At 46.0% G+C, this 16,988-nt stretch overlaps 1 protein-coding gene across 9 annotated transcripts in view; it reads right to left on the bottom strand.

Moving 5' to 3' along the window:
- Positions 1-14,337, bottom strand: part of LOC143989233 (uncharacterized) — a 68,915-nt gene extending 54,578 nt beyond the window's left edge. For 8 of the 9 annotated variants that reach the window (XM_077489293.1, XM_077489297.1, XM_077489300.1 and 5 more), the window contains exons 1-2: positions 14,170-14,337; positions 10,235-10,381 (exon numbers count right to left, since the gene is read on the bottom strand). In XM_077489293.1, the coding sequence (XP_077345419.1) occupies positions 10,235-10,381; positions 14,170-14,266 (244 nt within the window). In that variant the 5' untranslated portion in view covers positions 14,267-14,337. The remainder of the gene's footprint in view (positions 1-10,234; positions 10,382-14,169) is intronic. The other variant, XM_077489295.1, reaches the window with a different exon arrangement.
- Positions 14,338-16,988: the final 2,651 nt, after the last annotated feature.

Here is a 16,988-nt window from a genome sequence, read left to right as displayed (position 1 = left end):
GTAGAACTAAAGCTTAAACCTTCTTTTTTATTTTTTATTTAGTGTTTGGATAGAGTAGGGAAGGAGTATAACCCCTGTCATCATCAGTTTATCCAGGATTAAAACAATTTACTCAAAAGGATTTATTTTCTATGTAATCACCTGATGAGATGTTGTACTTGGGTTCCCAGTTGTTTGCTTAACAGCTTAAGGACCGGGCCTATTTTTCAGACTCAGTGTTTACAAGTTAAAATAATTTTTTAGAACCCCCAAACATTATATATATATTTTTTCTAACACCCTAGACAATAAAATGGCGATCATTGCAATACTTTCTATCACACTGTATTTGCGCAACAGTCTTACAAGCGCACTTTTTTTTGGAAAAAATACACTTTCCTGACAGACTCCATGGCAGCAACGTGTGGGTTAAGTCCCGCCTCCACTACCCATAGGACACTACTCCCATAAATCTTTGCTCCCTGCCCCTGGCCGTGTTCTTTTTTTGTCCTCCTCCGAAGGACCCAGAAGTGGTCTTCCTACCTGAAGATTTATCATCCCCACGATCGAGGTCGGCCGGTCTGCGACTCTGGGTCTGGAAAGTCGCATTACTCCGCTAAGCCCTAGCTATTAGCAGGGTATGGAGTGGGCAGTGGAAGAGGCGCTGTGAAGAAGCCACATGTCCTGGCCACTGGCAGGCAGGCTGCGCATTGGTCGGATAGCCAGCTATTAGCAGGTGACCTGTTTTGCCCCCTGGAAAGTCCGGTGTCATCTTACCTTATCTTCGGCCGAGTGATCGATCGTGGTGGGAGTGGTGAGAGATTCTAAAAGTTCTTTATGGCAGCAGTTTTTGTATCTTATTATTTGTCTTCGTTTGTTTCTGTTTGTTTGTATGTGCAGGCATGGCGGCTGGTTCTTCCGCGTTCCAGCCGCCGTTCTACTTCCGGGTTTGCGTTTTAGGCCGTACTGCGCATGCGCGAACGCGGTTGAGATCGAGGCTTGGTTTCGCGCATGCGCGATAGCGGCAAAATGCCGCTGTTTCGCGCATGCGCACAGGCACGGCGGTGACATCACAGGGGCGGGCTATTTAAATGTGGAATTTGTCTGCAAGCTTTGGGAATGCTTGCGGGCTGTTGCGGTGACTTCCCCCTGCCTCTGTGTTGCATCCACTGGTAAGTGGCATTCTGGGATAGGGAGGCTATCCCTTCCCTGTCCCTTGCACTGATCCCTTGTCATCTTTTCAGCGCGTATGGATATCGCTGAGGACATGGATTCCTTACCGCCTGCTTGTGGCCAGCCCTCTCATAAAAGGTATTTCTAATGATCACCTGAAGGTCTGGTGGGGGAGGGGTATGTATCTGTTAGCTCTGTCCTGATGTCTTGTCTCTTGTGGTTTCTTGTCTGGTGTCTTTTTCAGCCCTTCCAGGTCAGAACAGCATCGCAACTCTCATAGAGGGAGCGACTCCTCCAAGTCGCATCACCGGCACTCCTCTTCCAAATCTAAACATTATGGTTCCTCCTCAAAATCAGGACACCGTAGTGAAGAAAGATCGCACTCCTCGAGGACTCAATCTAGTCACTCAGCTAGTGCTTGTTGGGGGTGCAGAGCTCTTGTACCGGCAGGAAAATCTTTATGCGATCCTTGCTATGCCAAGGCTTCTAATGAAAGGGGTGACGCGGATCAACAACTTAAAACCCTGGTGGAGAAAGTTGTTAAGGAGTCCCTCAGAAATATTGAGGGCCAGTCCTATGTTCCCCCGGCAGAGCTGCCACTTTCTCCAGGAAGGGAGACTCAGCTGCAGGATACTTGGGAATCCTCTGCGCATAGCCACCCCTCAGCTGCCATATCTGACAGTGACTCTGATAAAAGTGATCCCTGTGTGGGCTTTGATTTCGCTCTACTGCCTCCTCTGGTCAGAGCTGTTAAAGAGACACTGAACTGGGAAGATTCTGTGGCTGCTCCTTCCAAACAAAGAAAATTCTTTAAGCAATTAAAGAAGGAACGGATTAATTTTCCTTTTATTTCTGAGCTAGGTGAGATTATCACAGATGAATGGGGCAAGGTGGAGAAGAAAAATTCCATGCTATCAAAGGTTTCGAAACTCTATCCTTTCAATGAAGAAGAGGTGAAGCATTTGGAGTCAGCACCGTTGGTAGACGCAGCAGTCATGCGGCTGGTGAAACATGTCACACTTCCCTTAGAGGATACCGTGTCTTTTAAGGACATTCTGGACAGACGAATCGATGCTGATTTGAAGAGAGTGTATCTCACAGCAGGAATGGCCTGTAAGCCAGCGTTGGCTCTGGCCGCTATGTCCAAAGCAATGGAGATATGGACAGATAGTGTAGATGAGACACTTAGAAATATCTCTGAAGATACAGCTAAGAGCTCGCCTATCCAAGAGCTTAGGCTGGCCTCCGCCTTTCTTGGGGAGGCCTCTATCGACATTATACGCCTGGTGGCTCGGGTGATGCTTTCCTCTGTTACGGCTAAACGGGCTCTTTGGCTCCGCCCCTGGCTGGCAGACCCAGCCTCAAAACAAGTATGGTGCCGCATCCCCTTTGAAGGGTCCTCCCTTTTCGGCAATAAGTTGGATGAGGCTATTACCCGAGCCACTGGTGGAAAGTCGGGGTTCCTCCCCCAGGACCGGCGTTTGCAAGCCCAGAGAAGGTCTTTTCCAAAGAGACAGTACCAGGAACGAGCCAGGGAAGCTCGCAGTTACAGACCAGGCCGTGAATTTTCCAGGTCCTGGAAATCAAGACAATCCTCTTTTAAAAAATCTACAAAAAGTGATTTGAAGGGAGAGAGGGAACCAACTAAATCCTTTTGAGTTTGGGCCCGCTCAGACAGGGCAGGTGGGGGCTCGTCTTTTCCACTTTCGCCATGTCTGGGCGGCCTCGATCCAAGACTTCTGGACCATCAAGACAGTCTCCTCAGGTCATGTTTGGACCTTCAAGGAATCTCCCAGACTCAGATGGGTCCCCACCTCTCTCCCAGCCTCAGACGAAAAAAGGCTAATTCTTCTAGCCTACGTGGAATCTTTGTTGGCTCAAGGCGCCATTATCCATGTTCCAGTCATTCAGCGAGGCATGGGAATCTACTCTCCTTTGTTTATGGTCCGGAAAAAGAGCGGGGCCTGGAGGCCGGTCATAGATCTAACCCACTTGAACAGTTTTATCAAAAAAGAAAAATTCAAGATGGAGTCTTTATCCACAATTCAACAATCGGTCCAAGCAGGGGACTGGATGGTCTCCATAGACCTCAAGGACGCCTATTTTCATGTCCCAGTTGCAGAAAATTACCAGCAGTATCTCTGCTTCTCCGTGGGCGAAAGCCATTTTCAGTTTACTTGCCTTCCCTTCGGGCTATCAACTTCTCCTCGTGTATTTTCAAAAGTATTGTTGGCAGTGGTAGCTCTCCTGAGAACCAAAGGGATTCGTCTACATCACTACCTAGACGACCTTCTGTTGTTGGCTCAAGACAAGGATCAACTTCTGGTACACAGGAAGCAGGTCATCTCCACCCTACAGGAATTCGGGTGGATCTTGAACTTGGAGAAGAGCCAGCTGGTCCCATCTCAGCGGCTGGTGTTCTTAGGGGCCCTATTCAACACTGTCAGAGGCACCATCTCATTGCCAGAAGAGAAGTTGTCAGTGGTCAGGGACAGAATCCGTCCAGCCCTCTCTGCCTCTCATCTCCAGGCTCTCCAGTGCCTGAAAATTATAGGCACTATGGTAGCGACAATTCCGATGGTGAGGTGGTCACAGTGGAGAATGAGGCCCTTTCAGAGGGGTTTCCTTCTTCAATGGTCAGGCAGCAAAGCCCAGCTGATTCGGATCACCTTATCCATGAGGAATTCCCTTCTGTGGTGGCTCCAACGGGAAAATCTCTGCAACTGCCATTCCATTCTCCCCATCTCATGGGTCACCATAACAACAGATGCCAGCAACAGGGGTTGGGGCGCCCACTGTCTGGCGGAAATGGCTCAGGGCACCTGGATTCTCCCCTCCAGAGGGACGGTGTCGAACATCCTGGAGCTAAGGGCAGCCTTTCAAGCTCTGCTAGCCTTTCGGCATCTGATTTCAGGAGCCTCGGTCTCTCTCAGGCTAGACAATACCACAGCAGTGGCGTACATAAGAAGGCAAGGGGGGTACCCGAAGTCTATCCCTTCTCCAGGAGGTGGAACCGATCATGACCTGGGCTCAGAGGAACTTGAAGGATCTGACAGCATCTTATGTCCCAGGGATTCAGAACGTTCAGGCAGACTTTCTTTCCCGGATACTTCTGGACAACAACGAGTGGTCTCTCCACGAGGAAGTGTTCAGCTGGATCCTGACAATGGGGTTCTCCCCAGAAGTCGACCTGTTTGCCTCCCCTTGCAACAAAAAACTAGAGAAGTATTATTCAAGGTACAGGGATCCTCAAGCCTACGGGGGTGGATTCCTTGACGGAGAAATGGTGGTTCCACAAGGCCTATGCCTTTCCCCCAACTCCTATTATTCATCAGTTCCTGAGGAGACTCAGGTCAGAGACAGCAGAAGTGATAGCCATAATCCCTTATTGGCCCAACAGACCCTGGTTTCCGCTTCTGATGCTCCTCAGTGTCAGGGATCCAATTTCTTTACCATCCAGGCCAGACCTTCTGTCTCAAGGGTCGAGATTACATCCTTGCCCGGATCACCTGCGCCTAAAGGCTTGGTTTTTGAAAGGGGACGGTTGAAGGCTTTAGGCTGTCCTGAAGAAGTCATTCCCACTCTTCTTAGTGCTCGAAGAAGCAGTACTAACCGGGTATATGAGAGAATTTGGGCGAAGTTTGCAGATCACTTGTCTTCAAGATCCAGTTCCTGTAATACCTTGACAGTCCGGGACGTCTTAAGCTTCTTGCAATCGGGATTGGATATCTCCCTTTCGGTTAGTTCTCTCCGGGTCCAGGTTTCAGCAATTTCAGCCTTTTCCGGAGTCGCATGGGCCAATCATCCCTTGGTCCAACAATTCTTCAAAGGAGCAGTCAGGCTTAGGCCACAAAGGAAGCCTAGATTCCCCAAATGGGATCTTCCATTGGTTCTAGATTTCTTCTCTCAACTTGACAGAACGCTCTCAATCAGAGAATTAACCCTTAAAACCTCTTTTCTGGTAGCCATAACCTCGGCGAAGAGAATCTCCGAAATTCAGTCTCTAGGTGCAAAGGAACCTTTTCTCACCTTCTTTCCAGATAGGGTGGTCCTAATTCCGATGTTGGGGACAAATCCCAAGGTGACCTCTGTTTTCCATGAAAACCAGGAAATCACTCTTCCTACCTTCAATTCTGCTGGAAGTCAAGATCCACATCCACTCGATTTGGGAGTTACTCTAAAACAATATCTGGATATTACAGCTTCTTTTCGTCAATCTGACTTCCTCTTCGTGCTATTTAACGGGAAAAGTAGAGGCGCCAAGGCCTCCGTTAGATCCATCGCTGCTTGGGTGGTTCAAGCAATTCAATGGGCTTATAGAGAGAAGGGCTTGGCTCCTCCTGAGGCGGTTACAGCTCACTCTACCAGAAGTCTCTCAACCTCATGGGCGGCTTCACGCCACGTTGCACCTGATGTAATCTGCAGAGCGGCCTCCTGGTCTTCTATTCATACTTTCATGTCTCACTATTGTGTTGAGCCAGCTTCTTTATCCTCTGTTGATTTTGGTTTGAAAGTCCTGTCGGCCGACAGTGTTAAATAAATCTTTTGTTCAGCATTTTTTGCCCACCCGGGTGTGTTTGGCGAGTTATTTCCCACACGTTGCTGCCATGGAGTCTGTCAGGAAAATGGAAAATTCCTATCAAAATACTTACCGTAATTTTCCTTTCCTGATGGACTCCATGGCAGCAGGAGTTCCCTCCCAAAATGGCTGGAGTAGGCTAGTTACCGAACACGGCCAGGGGCAGGGAGCAAAGATTTATGGGAGTAGTGTCCTATGGGTAGTGGAGGCGGGACTTAACCCACACGTTGCTGCCATGGAGTCCATCAGGAAAGGAAAATTACGGTAAGTATTTTGATAGGAATTTTCCATTTTTTTGAATTAACAAATAAGACAAGTTAGCCCAATTTTTTATATTGTTAAAGATAATGTTACGGCAAGTAAATTGATACCCAACATGTCACGCTTCAAAATTTCACCCGCTCGTGGAATGGCGAAAAACTTTTACCCTTAAAAATCTCCATAGGCGACCTTTAAAAATTTCTACAAGTTACCAGTTTTTAATTACAGAGGAGGTCTAGGACAAAAATGATTGCTCTCGCTCTAACAATCGCGGCGATACCTCACATGTGTGGTTTGAACACAATTTTAATTTGCGGGCGCTACTCACGTATGCGCTCGCTTCTGCGTGCAAACTTGTCGGGATGGAACGCTTTAAATAAAAATAAAAAAAATCGTATTTATTTTTTTTTTTATTTTTTTTTTTTAATTTAGTTACTTTTATTCCTATTACAAGGAATGTAAACATCCCTTGTAATAGAAAAAAAGCATGACAGGTCAAAAAGACCTCAGATCTCATATTTACACTAAAATGCAATAAAAAAAAAAATTGTCAAACGTCACTTCCGCCCTCCAATGCTATGGAGCCGAGTGGGGGCCATCTTCCCCTCACTCGGCATCTAGGCAGTGAGGGGAGCCGACGCAATAGTCTCCGCCGCTTACTGGAGACATATCGGCGGAGATTATCACGTCCGCACCCCGACCGGAACGCGGCGGAAGGGAGGTGGGCACCTCTCCCGCCACCGATAAAAGTGATCTTGCGGCAAATCCGCTGCAGAGACCACTTCTATCCCAAAGAGAAACACATGCCATTCCCGAAAATACCGGGGTTATGGTAGCTAGCTGCTGCCATGACAATGGTATTTAGCGTCAAAGTACTGACGTACGGGTAAGGTGATTTGCGTGAAGTGGTTAAAGGATTGTGAGCTCCTTTGCAGTAACAATAAGTATTAGCCCCTGTACACACGGTCGGAAATTCCGACGGAAAAGATCCGATCGGACCATGTTGTCGGATAATCCGACCGTGTGTGGGCTACATCGGACTTTTTCCGTCGGAATGTCTGACCAACAAAGTTTGAGAGCTGGATATAACATTTTCCGACAACATGATCTGATCGGACTTTGTGCGATCGTTTGTAGAGAATTCCGATCGGACAAAGTGCCATGCATGCTCAGATCAAATTACGAGACCAAAGCTATTGGCTACTAGCCTGAACGTGGTCCCGTCGCAACGAACGAATGTCATCACATTCCGAATGATTGGATTTTCCAACATCTTTGTCGGACCGTGTGTATGCAACACCAGTTTTGGACCAAATCCGTCGGAAATAATCCGACAGATTTTGTTGTCGGAATGTCCGACCATGTGTACAAGGGCTTAGAATACGAAACAAGAGAACAGAGATGTCATGTATTGAAGCTTACCAGTCCTCAGATGTGGCGGCTGCATTTGTTTTCTTTTCAGGCTTTTTTCACCTGGTGATCCTGCCAATAACACACTTCTTGTCCTGGGGTGGTAACGCTCACTTACTGTGTTGTATCTATGGAGGAGCAGCACTGTCACCCTAGGACAGGCGTTATCTTCACTAAATAGCGGAGGTTGGGTTTTGTATCACACAGAGGAGAACTGGAGACATTGTAATTGATAACAGTCCTCACAGGCAGAGATCACAGGAAGTTATCACCTGGCAGGATCAATGAGTACTTTTATGCCTCTGTAACAAGAGATACAATGTAACAAATCTAGAAATGACCAATGGGAATTACCAAATAAATGTAACCAATGGTTCTCTATAATTTTTATATCTTTTGTTACATAGATGTATGTACCGTATTTCCTATTCCACTCATCTCCATCTAGTGGCCATAATACAGTATTGAATCACTGTCTATAATGAAAGAGTATTCATTCAGAAGTGAAAAATAAGTCTAATGCCGTGTACACACAATCAAATTGTCCGGCGGACTTGGTCCGGCAAACAATACGGCAAACAATCCGCTGGACTTTATAACGAACAGACTTGGCCACACACGGACACTCCGAAAGTCCGGCGAATTCTAGTGCGATGACGTACAGCACGTACGACGGGACTAGAAAAAGGAAGTTCAATAGCCAGTAGCCAATAGCTTCCTTCTCGTACTTGCTTCAGAGCATGTGTCATTCTTAGTCCGCCGGACTAGCACACTGACAAACAGATTGTCCGCTGAAAGCCAAGTCCGGCGGACAAATTTTGAGTCAAAACTACTTTCTAAGTCTGCCGGACTTTTCTGATTAAAAATTCCGCTGGAGCCCACACACGATCGAATTGTCTGGCGTACACGCGGTAGGACTTTCCGACGGCAAATGTGCAATCGGAGCTTGTTGTTGGAAATTCCAACCGTGTGTAGGCTCCATCAGACAGTTCCCATCGGAATTTCGGTCGCACAAAATTTGAGATCTGGCAACTTCTGATCGTGTGTAGACAATTCCGAAGCACAAAGTGCCACGTATGCTCGGAATCAAGCAGAAGAGCAGCACTGGCTATTGAACTTCATTTTTCTCGGCTCGTCGTACGTGTTTTACGTCACGGCGTACTTGACGTTTAAGCCGCGTACACACGGGCGGACTGTATGGCCAACTTAGTCCGTCGAAACACATTTCAGTGGACAGTCCGCTCGTGTGTGGGCTTCAGCGGACTTTTTCAACGTGCAGTCTGGCGTACTAAGTATTTCGGAGTTTCCGTAATACTGTCCGTCATACTTTGGTTTCAGCGGACAATCCGCTCGTTAGTAGGCTAGTTCGACGGACTAAGAATGGCGCATGCTCAGAAAGGATTTACACGGCGAAAGGTTGCATTGCTGTGTATTGGACTTCCTATTTCTAGTCCCGTCGTACGTGCTGTACACGTCATCGCGCAAGCTTTCGACGGACTGTTTGTGCATCCGTGTGTGGTCAAGTCCGTTCATTCGAAAGTATGACGGACTGTCCGTCGGATTGTATGACAGACTAAGTAGGCCATACAATCCGCCCGTGTGTACGCGGCCTTAGAATTTCCGACCAACTTTGTGTGACCGTGTGTATGCAAGACAAGTTTGAGCCAACATCTGTCGGAAAAAAAACATGGGATTTTGTTGTTGGATTGTCCGATCGTGTGTACGCGGAATTAGGCCGGGTTCACATATATGCGACTGTGGGTTTTGTGCCTTGGGTGTCAGTTCACCGGTTCAGGTGCAATGCAACCAGACCAAAGACACACAGGACCCTTCTGCAGTCCGGACCAAGGCCGCCACGGACCTGTGGTACATAGACCCCTGTATATCTCTTTTTTAATAAAAATCCTTCCTGCCTGCAAAGATTATTAATTCTGGGCAAAGTTCCACTTTAAGAACTTCAAATAGAGCCAACGTGTTTTAGGGAAAGGCCTTTTCCTTCTTCAGGGCTTACAGGTTATACTTCAACTTAACTTAACTAACGCTAACAGGTTTTTATTGCTGTCTGTCCATCAGGGAGGTTCACCCCCTCTATTTTTTTTATATTCACCATTATTACTGAGAGTAAAAGTGAATGGAAATCATAAATGTTGAGTTGTCACCAGAACAGGAATACAGTGAAAATCTTCTAATTGGGACACTAGTTCTGGTGACAACCAGGGCTTCCCTAATTTTGGAGGGATTACCCCTTGCTTTGGCTATGGGGCAGGAAGTGAAGGGAAGTCTCCTCGATGAAACTCAAATGGTGAAAAAAATGGTAGAGGTAATAACCCTCCCTTACTCTATCCAAAATTAAAGCAAAATTTGCCTTTAGTTCTACTTCAAGCATATCGTTAGTGATTATAACGGGTCGAAATTCACTAGATTTAGACTTTGGTTTCAGAGTTTAGGCTGAATTTGTTAGGCAGAAAATAACCCTAGCAGACAAGAAGAATGGTTTGGGGATAGGTCTCCAGAACGAGAATTTAGAGGGTGGGGTAAGGCATGGACAGTGATAACAAAAAATATCAAATGTTTTATTCCCTTTTCACGCTACTCAAATGGGTTAACCCTCTCCAGCTTAATCCAAAATTGGTTGAACATTTTTGGCTGGATGGAAGCCAGGATCACTTTAAGAAAAGTTGCAAATCATATAAAATGATGATCACTAAAGGGGGGATTTAGATATGGAACAGCAAGCAAATTGGGAATGCTTTTGGCAAACAAGACCCATGGAACATGTATCCTCCCTGGAAATCTACTGTAGTTCCTCTGTTTTAGATTCCGGTAACTCACATTTTTCAGGCTCTACGCACGCATATTCACACAAGCGGACACAACATTTCAGGTGTCCAGGACATTGTTGGTCTTTGGTACAGATGCCGTCGAGTCGTGGGGCTTTAAAACATCTTTCAGGTGGCACTGGACAGGATCCGGGTTTATCTAGGATGGAAGAAACATTGTGCCAGGTTCTGAAAGCTCTATATAAATATTAATATCACATGGTGCCAACTTAAGTTCCCATAGCAGTACCACCTATTTGGTAACATTTGATAACATTTACTATGAAAGAGAAACAACCTACTTCCAAGAGCGAGAGGGCCATCTAAGTTCCCATAGCAGTTCCCATTATTGGGTCAGATCACCAGTTTTATTTTCGTCAACGAAAACATTTTCATCAATATTTTTATCAGTGGCCTTTTTACAGTAACAAAAACGAAACAAAAAGTACACCACGTTTTTCTCCACTGACGAAAACTATGACGAAAATCAATTCCGTTTTCGCTAACGAATGAAAACTAAACGAAAGTGTAAGGGAGGGATATTTACCTTCAGTTTCCACGGAGCTCCATGCTTAAAGTGGAAGTAAACTCCCCTATCGTTTTCATCCACGGAAGATGCCATCTTTGCCTCTGTTTAATCTTCAGCTGCCACAATGCTGTACATGTGATCCATTATGACACCAGCCATTGGGTGGTTTGACAGTTTGGTTGAGAGCACAGCCAAGGTGCAGTTAGCATTCCCGGCATGCCATTTTTTGAAACTGTTTAAATCGATGGGTTTACTTCCACTTTAAAGGTTAGCATTGTGCGGAATCAAAGGCCTGCTCAAACAACCGTCCAGAGCAGCACTGTGCATTACAGGCCTCCTAATGAAAGTCCCCAGACTCATGACCATCCAGAGCAGAGCACTGTGAGTGTGTACATTACAGGCCTCCCCTCAGACCACCGTCCAGAGCACTGTGTGCATTACAGGCCTCCTCTTACCACCGAGACCTAGAGCACTGTGCATTACAGGCCTCCCGATGAGAATCCCCAACTCATGACCATCCAGAGCAGAGCACAGTGAGTGTGTACATTACAGGCCTCCCCTCAGACTACCATCCAGAGCACTGTGTGCATTACAGGTCCCCTCTTACCACCGGCATCTAGAGCACTGTGCATTACAGGCCTCCTCTCAGACCACCATCCAGCACTGTGCAGCATTACAGGCCTTTCTTAGACCACTGTCCACGAGCACTGTGCATTACAGGCCACTCATACCACTATCCAGAGCACTGTGCATTACAGGCCTCTTGAGACTACTGTCCAGAGCACTGTGCAGCGTTACAGCCCTCTTAGACCACCGTCCAGAGCACTGTGCAGCATTACAGGCCTCTCATACCACCATTCAGAGCACTGTGCATTACAGACCTCCTGAGACTACTGTCCAGAGCACTGTGCAGCATCACAGCCCTCTCAGACCACCGTCCAGAGCACTGTGCATTACAGGCCTCTTCACACCACCGTCCAAAGCACTATGCAGCATACAGGCCTCCTCAGACCATCCAGAGAGGCTAAATCTGTATCTGTGTATCTTTGTTTAAACCTTAATACCATAAATAATAACATATTAGAATTTTGTACTCCAGGAGTATATAATACGTTTGGAAATCCTAGAGAAATGCTTAAATAATGCATTATAATTTAACTAAACCCGTTATATTTTAGTCAACTAAAATGTACTGCAGGTTTAGTCGACTAAATATGATTAAAACTAAAACAATTGCAGATGACTAAAATGGGACTAAAACTAAAATGGAATTTAATCCACAGACCAATGCCCCGTTAAACACAAGCGGATTTTCCGTCAGAAAAAACTTGAATGGTTTTTCCAACGGAATACCACTCAAGCTTGGCTTGCATACACACGGTCACACAAAAGCTCTCTGAACTATTGACCGTCAAGAACGCGGTGACGTACAACAGTTATGCCGTGTACACACGATCGGAATTCTCGTCGGAAAAAGCTCTGATGGTTTTCCCGATGGAATTCGGCTCAAGCTGTCTTGCCTACACACGGTCACATCAAATTCCGATCATTTATAACGCGGTGACGTACAATACCTCCGACGTGACTAGAAAAAGGAAGTTCAATAGCCAGTAGCCAATAGCTTCTGTCTCGTAGTTGAATCTGAGCATGCGTAATTTTTGGCGTGTCGGAATTGCATACACATGATCGGAATTACCGATAGAAAGTTTTTCCGTCTGGAAAATTGAGAACATGCTATCAATTTTTGGCTGGCGGAAATTCGGACAGCTACATTCCGATGGAGCATACACACGGTCGCATTTTCCGATGAAAAGCTCTCATCTGTCTTTTTCTGTCCGGAATTCCGATTGTGTGTATGCGGCATAAGACCAGCCGAGAAAATTAAATTCAATGCTTCTGAGCATGCATCGAATTGTTTCCAAGCATGCCTAGGGATTTTGCGCATCAGAATTTGTACAGAGGATCGGAATTTCCGATCTGAACTTTTTCCGACCGAAAAATAGAGAACCAGTGCTCAATCTTTTTGGAGCATGCACACGGTCGGAATTTCTGACCAAAAGCTCACATCGGACTTTTTCTGGGGGAATTTCCGATCGTGTGTACGGGGCATTAGACTAAGGCTGGGTTCACACCAGTTAGGTTCAAATTCCAGCTCCGTTTTCCCTGCGAAGAGAAAAATCTGTTGTTCAGCGTTTCACGTCAGTTTTTGATCAGGAACAGATCAGGATTGCATGAGGATCAGGTCAGGTTTACATCAGTATTTTATCCTGTTCACAATGGAACACATCTGCGAATCAGATGCGTGCCAATAGAAGATAATGGGCCTGAATTTCGCACCTGAGTTGGATTGCTCTGTCCACAAAATGCACACTTTTTTTGTGCAATGCAGAATGCAAATGCACCGCAGATATGTGATACCAGCCTCATTAAAATTAATGTAATTTGAAATGTCCTGCAAATTGTATGAGGTGTAAGCCAATCCAATTCGTATAGGTGTGAACCCAGCCTTAAACAAAATATAAATTTTCTGCCAAAATTAACACTGCAGATTACTTACTATCAAAGATGAACAAATTAATTTCAAGGATGAGGGGTCACCTAAGTTCCCAAAGCAGTACTCTCTACTTGGTGATTTCACTTACTATCAAAGTGGAGCAAATTACTTTTAAGAAAGAGGAGGTAATTTAAGTTCTCGTAGTAGTACCGCCTCTTTGGTGATATCACTTACTATCAAGAAGGGACAATTTGCTTTTAACAATGAGGACGTTACTTATTTCCCATATCAGTACCTCTTTTTCAGTGACCACTTACAATAAAAGAGGAACAAATCACTTTCAAGGACGAAACTCGTACACTAACCTATAAACTGTGCATAATCCAAAACCTCTTTGACAATGTATAATGATCTTCTTAACATCTTCTATCCCTGTTCTATGTGGGATATGGCTGCAAATATTGACCACATTGTTCAATTTGTCTTATTCTAAATCTGAAACATGTTCTATCCTTTCGGTACATCTCACGTGTCTTTCAAATAGGAAATTGTTTGATCAAATTAAGGTCTTAAAAAATCATCTAACTATTTGAACAAAGGTTCCGCAATCGATCTGCTGACTTACAAGATCAGGCACCCAGCGAAATCCTGATCTTTGTGGACCTTAGGCAGAAAGTACTATACAGGTCTACAAGGCATATCTAGGAGGAGATCTTCCCCTATCTTTTTATATAAATAACCAATGCCCCAATTATCTGAAATGGTCTGAAGACAATTCAGAAGGACCAAGTAAATTAGGGGTGAGTGGCCAAAAAAAAATCAAAAATCACAGCGTGGAAAAGGAAAAATAACATTTAGAGCAGGTGACCTGTGGCCTGGCTTTAGTAAGGACTATCATGGTCAGTCGGTCATTTTTAGTTCTTACCTATATCTTTAGAATTAGTGGTTTCTGTTGAGTTGTCAGCGTAGAGGGCTGTGTAGCACAGGAACAGGATCGGGAAGACGCTGGTTACTGGAGACATGGCCTTTAACTCAAAGAGTCTGTTGATGAAAAATATAAGCTGTGTGATTTATAGAGTCTCACAATTGGATCCGGGAGGGAGCAGAATGCATTGTTTCAAAAAAAACCAGTCAAACCACTTACAACATCACTTTTTTGTTTAAACTTGTTTCAACTCCCCTATCACTCCTCACTTGGTATGTAAAATCATTTTCTGATTTCCTTTCCAAAACAGATTTTCTTCTACTTTTCCCCCCATTAAACTGTAGTGGGGGGGTAGTTGGAGTTGCCCCTTATGGTGTAGCGACAGGCGGTCAAGCAGGAGGGGGCTTCTCTTCTGCCTTCTGATTGGGGAAAGGGCAATTCTGACAAAATAATAAACCCACCTACGATTGCAGCTGCTAAATAAATGTACTGATCTGTTTGGACTCACTGCGATCGGAATGAGGTGCTGGTGTCACAAATCCTGACTCTGACCCAGTCATCAGAACCTTCTGGCCCTTATAAGAACATTCTTCACACTTGGCTGGGTACCGCCTCTAAAAGGTAATTGGCCAACAGGGAAGAATCCATCATGTCTGTACCCCTATAAATTAACTAAAATGAAATGAACAGTGTAATTTGTGTTTGGCTGAACTCTTGAGTTCTCTGCCCAAGATCAGTGTTATGAGTTGCCATAGTGCAGCCGCTAGCACCATAACAAACAATGGCTCTATGATGAGGGTCTATGTGGTTTGAGGGCTCTGTGATGGAGGAGGGGCTGTGTGACTGAGATTCTGATGTGAAGGGGTGACTGATGTTAGAAGGGGTGTCAGGAACACTATGTCAGCTGTCAGGATAAAACTCGCTGCCTGGCTAATGCGTGTGAGCATAGGCATAGACGTGCACATTTCTTTGAGCATAGAAGTCAAACTGCATGTACATCATTGCCTGTACTATGAGCAAAGAAGACAGAGGGCATGTACCTCATTGCCTGCACTATAAGCATAAAAGACGGACTGCATGTACATTGTTGCTCACGCTATGAGCATACAAGATGGAGTGCATATACATCATTGCCCACATTATGAACATAGAAGATAGACTGCACGTACGTCATTGCCACTTCTGAGCATGCGCAAGTGTGCATACACTTCCACTGTCGCCAAGAGGCCTATTTAAACCTGAACTCTGAACTGGTTCCTCGTTGTGTAGTCTTCAGCCTTGTTCCTGTGATCCAGTTCCTGACATGCATCGTTGATCCTATTACTGACCCTCCTCTCTGATCTTGCTCTCGGATTACCCTCGCCTGTTCATGTTTGCTGTCGGTCTCTGCTTCCCGACCCTGGCCTGGACTACTTAGGATTCCGCCCAAAAAAAAATATTAAAAGCCAGCAGCTATAAATACTACAGCTGCTGACTTTTAATAAATGGACACTCACCTGTCCCGGGTTCCAGCGATGCCGGCAGCCGAGGCCGATCGACCGCTCGGGCCTCGGCTGCTGCCGCCGCCATTCGAGGTGAGGGAATCAGGAAGTAAAGCGAATCGGCTTCACTTCCCGGTACCCTACTGCGCATGCGCGAGCTGCGCCGCGCAATAGGAAATCTCCGCGCTGTCACTGGGACCCGTGTGTGTCCCAGCAGACATCGCGGCAGGGCAGGAAATGGCGTAGACTCCCGTGGGAGTCTATGCCCGGAAGTGGGTGAAAATACCTGTCTTCGACAGATATCTCCACCCCCCTCCCCCCTGAAAGGTGTCAATTGTGACACCGGAGGGGGGGGGGGGGTTCCGATCAGCGGAGGTTCCACTTTAGGGTGGAATCCCGCTTTAACCACACTTCTGTCCAGTGAATCTGTAACTGGCTGCTTGATTGACAACTTCCACCTGTTTCTGACTATGATGCTGCTTACATACTGGTGTCCTTCCACTCAGCTGTCACTTATCCAGGTGTGGGACCTGACCCCATCATCAACTGGACCTGGCTTTTTCACAGTGCTGTACCTCTGCTCATCATCTACTAGCGCTCTGCGCTCCCCAGGTCCTGGTCACAGTATTTTCCTTCGCCTCTGCAATTGCTGGCTCAACATCCAGGCAGGGGCAGACTGACCATTGGGCCACTTGGGCACTGCCCGAGGGCCTAGAGCCACTAGGGGGCCCCAGCAGGGTTGCCAGCCTCAGTAAAACCAGGGACAGTATGTAAAAATCTGTGTTTCTTTTACATCTGTCTCTGAAATGTCCCTTACCGACATCCTTTTGGTCTAAAAATCCTGAGATTATAGCTGCCCCACCTCTCCAGTACCTTCTCAGCCAATAGAAACATGTCTGTGTATACTGTGTGTACATGTATGTGTATACTGTGTGATTGTATACTATGTGTGTGTGTGTATACTGTGTGGCCCCATAATCACAGATTGCCTGGGGGCCCCATAATCTCCTATTGCCCAGGGGCCCCATGAGTTGTCAGTACACCCCTGCATCCAGGAGTGCTCGGTCAGGAACTGTACAAGAGGCCACCCTCATCATCTCAAGCTCTGCATACAGGTGCGTGACAGCGGGCTTCTGATGTGAAATTTATTTAATCAAGGCGGGTTGTGTGCATTGTCCCAGGCTCAGGTAACATTTACGTTTTCTACATTTTAGACTGGGGGTCTTTGACATTTTGCATAGCCTTAAAAAGTGCCACAACTAAAAAAGGTTGAGAAACACCAATCTAGTATGCGTGTGTGCTGTAAATTACTACATGTGTCTGGGTTGGGGAACTTTA

This window comes from Lithobates pipiens, unplaced genomic scaffold (assembly GCF_037356315.1).
Source record: "Lithobates pipiens isolate NorthernLeopardFrog02 unplaced genomic scaffold, aLitPip1_a1.2 Scaffold_18, whole genome shotgun sequence".
Lineage (NCBI taxonomy): Eukaryota > Metazoa > Chordata > Amphibia > Anura > Ranidae > Lithobates > Lithobates pipiens.
This window is presented reverse-complemented; position numbering and strand designations above follow the sequence as displayed.